A 3,519-nucleotide genomic window follows, 5' to 3' on the forward strand; every position below is an offset into this window, starting at 1 on the left:
GGGGCCCCGCCCGGCCCCGGCCCCGGCCCCGCTCCCGCCGCCTGCGCCGCTCCGGCCGCTCCCCCGCCCCCCTCCCGCCGGCGGGGCCTGACTACGTCACGCCGCGCGCGACCCGCCCGCCGCCGACATCTGGGGGGGGGGGCGGGCGGGGGGGGCCCGGGGGGGGGGGGGGGCGCGGGAGGGGAAGCGGGGCCCGGCGGGGAGCCCGGAGCCGCCGCCGCCGCCATGTTGGGGCCGCCCCGTTCCCCCCCCTCCCCCAAGCGCCCGCCCCGCCGGCGGCCGCCGCCGCCGCCCCTCCGCCCCGCGCGGCGCGCGATGATGACGTCAATGGCGGGTCGCCGCCGCCATGTTGAGTGTGGCGGGGAGGGGAGGGAAGGAGGCGCCGAGACCTTCCCGGAGGGAGGTGGGAGCGGCGCGCGCGGGGCGCGTCATCACAGGGCGACGGCGGGACCGCGCCGCCATGTTGGGGGGTGAGGGGAAGGTCGGGGAGGGGGGGAAGGGGCGGCCCGGGGGGACCCCCGGGGGTGTCACCGACCCTGAAGGGATCCTGGGGGACCCCCGGGGGTGTCACTGCACCAAAGAGACCCCTGAGGGACCCCCGAGGTTGTCACTGCACCAAACGGACCCCTGAGGGACCCCCGGGGGTGTCACTGACCCTGAAGGGATCCTGGGGGACCCTGAGGGACCCCTGGGGGTGTCACTGCACCAAAGAGACCCCTGAGGGACCCCCGGGGGTGTCACCGACCCTGAAGGGATCCTGAGGGACCCCCGGGGGTCTCACTGCACCAAATGGACCCCTGCGGGACCCCCGGCGGTGTCACTGCACCAAAGAGACCCCTGAGGGAGCCCCGGCGGTGTCACCGACCCTGAAGGGACCCTGAGGGACCCCCGGGGGTGTCACTGCACCAAAGAGACCCCAGAGGGACCCCCGGGGGTGTCACCGACCCTGAGGGAACCCGAGGGACCCCCGGGGTCGGTCACTGTCCTAGAGGGTCCCATGTCCCCCAAGGGACCCCCGGGGTCTGTCACTGTTCCAAAGGTCCCCGAGGACCCCGAGGTGTCCCCCAGTGTCCCATGGCCCTGTCCCAAAGGACTCGCATGGCCCTGCTGTCCCCAAAGTGTCCCCATGGCCCTGCCATCCCTGTCATTGTCCCCAAAGTGTCCCCATGGCTTTGTCACCCCATCCCTGTCCCTGCCCCAGGTCCCGGGATGTCCCAGGCAGGCACAGGGACCTGGGGACAGGCTGGGACTGGGGACAGCCTGGGGTTGGGGACAGTTTGGGACTGGGGCAGTCTGGGACTGGGGACAGCCTGGGATTGGGGACAGTTTGGGGCTGGGGACAGTCTGGGACTGGGAACAGTTTGGGATTGGGGACAGTTTGGGGCTGGGGACAGTCTGGGACTGGGGACAGAGAGAGCCTCGAGTGGTGCCAGGACACAACCGAACCCTTGGTGACAGTGACACTGATGCTGTTTATTCCCATGGGATTGGGATTAAACACCCTTCGGAATCCCCTCAGAGCAGGTTGGGGACGGGGCTGCAGGGACACCCTGAGGACATTCTGGGGACACTTTGGGGCACCCTGGGGACACTTTGGGACACAGGTCACACGCTGGTGGCCTGGGCCTCGTCCCTGCTCTCGTCCCAGCCCCGCGCTGGGCCCCGGGGTCTCGTCCTGCCGGGGGGTCCCAGGGCCTGGGCCAGGATCCCGCTCAGCTCCGACTGCTCCCGCTCCAGCGCCGACAGCCGCCGCTCCTGTGGGGACACCGGTGTCACCCTGTGTCACCCCTGTGTCACCCATGTCACCTGTGTCACCCATGTCACCCCCATGTCACCCCCATGTCACCCCCTTCTCCCCATGTCATCCCATGTCACCAGTGTCTGCCCATGTCACCCTCATGTCACCCCCATGTCCCCCATGTCACCTGTGTCACCTGATGTCACCCCATGTCACCCATGTCACCCCATGTCCCCTATGGCATCCTATGTCACCCCATGTCACCAGTGTCTGCCCATGTCACCCCATGTTACCAGTGTCTGCCCATGTCACCCCCATGTCACCTGTGTCACCCCATGTCACCCCATGTCCCCTATGTCATCCTATGTCACCCCATGTCACCCCATGTTACCAGTGAGTGTCCATGTCACCTCCATGTCATCCTGTGTCACCTGTGTCCCCATGTCACCTGTGTCAACCATGTCCCCCATGTCATCTGTGTGTCCCCATGTCACCTGTGTCACTCTGTTCCCCCCATGTCCCCCCATGTCCCCCCTGCGTCCCCCCAAATGTCCCCAGTGCCCCCAGTGTCCCCCAGTGTCCCCGTGTCCCCCTCCCAGCTCCCACCAGCTCCCGGTTCTTCTCCTCGCTGCTCTTCAGCCTCTCCAGGTCCTTTTTCCTGGTGCCTTCAGCCGCCGTCAGCCTGGAATTGGGATGGGCTGAGACCCCAGGGGGGCACCCACGGGATGGGGACACCCACAGCTTTGGGGGCACCCCTGTTTTGGGACAGTCCTGTGTTGGGACACCCCTGTTTTGGGCAGCCCTTGTTGTAGGACACCCCATTTTGGGACACCTCTGTTTTGGGACACTCCCTGTTTTGGGACACCCCTGTTTTGGGACACTCCCTGTTTTGGGACACCCCTGTTTTGGGCACCCCCTGTTGTGGGACACCCTATTTTGGGACACTCCCGTGTTGGGACACTCCCTGTGTTGGGACACTCCCTGTTTTGAGTCCCCCCTTTTTGGGAACAACCCCTATTTTGGGTCACCCCCTGTTCTGGGTCACCCCCTTTTTTGCGTCACCCTCAGTTCTGGGTCACTCCCTGTTTTGGATTTCCCCGTTTGAGTCCCCCCCTCTTTTGGGACACCCCCTTTTTTGAGTCCCCCCCCTGTTTTGGGTCACCCCCTCTTTGGGGTCCCCCCCTCTTTGGGGACACCCCTTGTAGGACACCCCCAGTTTGGGTCACGCCCTGTTTTGGGCACCCCCACTTTGGGACATCCCTTTTCTCGTGTCACCCCTCACCCCCTGCTCTGGGTCCCCCCGATTTTGGGTCCCCCCCCATGTCCCCACCTGGCCCCCAGGTTGGCGGCTCGGGCGTTTCCTTCCTCCAGCTGCTGCCGGAGCCTCTCCAGCCGCTCCCGGTGCTGCTCCTCGGCGCGTCCCGCCCGCGCCTCCGCCCGCTCCAGCCGCTCCCGCAGCTCCGACACCTCGTCCCGCAGCGCCTCCAGCAGCCGCCCGTGCTGGGGAGGGGGGCACCGACGGTCACCGGGGGGGGTCCCGGGGGGCTCTGGGGGGGCCGCCGCCCGCCCCCGTTACCTTCTCGAGCGGGCGCAGCGCGTAGAGCTCGCCCCGCGCCTCCGTGTCCTCCGCCAAGCGCTGCCACGGCACCGTCGACTTGCGGGGCAGCGACGCCGACGAGCGCAGCTTCCCGCGGGCCTGCGGGCACCGGGGCACCGCGTCAGGGCCGCCGGGCACCTCGGAGCACTGGGGAGTGCCACCGGACCCCTCGGAGCACTGGGGA

The 3,519-nt window shown here is 68.1% G+C and overlaps 1 protein-coding gene across 1 annotated transcript in view; it reads right to left on the reverse strand.

The window, feature by feature from the left end:
• Positions 1–1,463: 1,463 nt before the first annotated feature.
• LOC113981418 (RAS protein activator like-3-like) overlaps positions 1,464–3,519 on the reverse strand; it is a gene marked incomplete at its 5' end in the record, with an annotated part of 5,223 nt that continues 3,167 nt past the window's right edge. The window contains 4 exons of the mRNA XM_027708794.1: positions 1,464–1,755; positions 2,345–2,420; positions 3,069–3,238; positions 3,315–3,422. Of these exons, the coding sequence (XP_027564595.1) occupies positions 1,606–1,755; positions 2,345–2,420; positions 3,069–3,238; positions 3,315–3,422 (504 nt within the window). The remainder of the gene's footprint in view (positions 1,756–2,344; positions 2,421–3,068; positions 3,239–3,314; positions 3,423–3,519) is intronic.

This window comes from Neopelma chrysocephalum, unplaced genomic scaffold (assembly GCF_003984885.1).
Source record: "Neopelma chrysocephalum unplaced genomic scaffold, ASM398488v2 Primary Assembly neopelma1_96534, whole genome shotgun sequence".
In the NCBI taxonomy this organism is placed as follows: domain Eukaryota; kingdom Metazoa; phylum Chordata; class Aves; order Passeriformes; family Pipridae; genus Neopelma; species Neopelma chrysocephalum.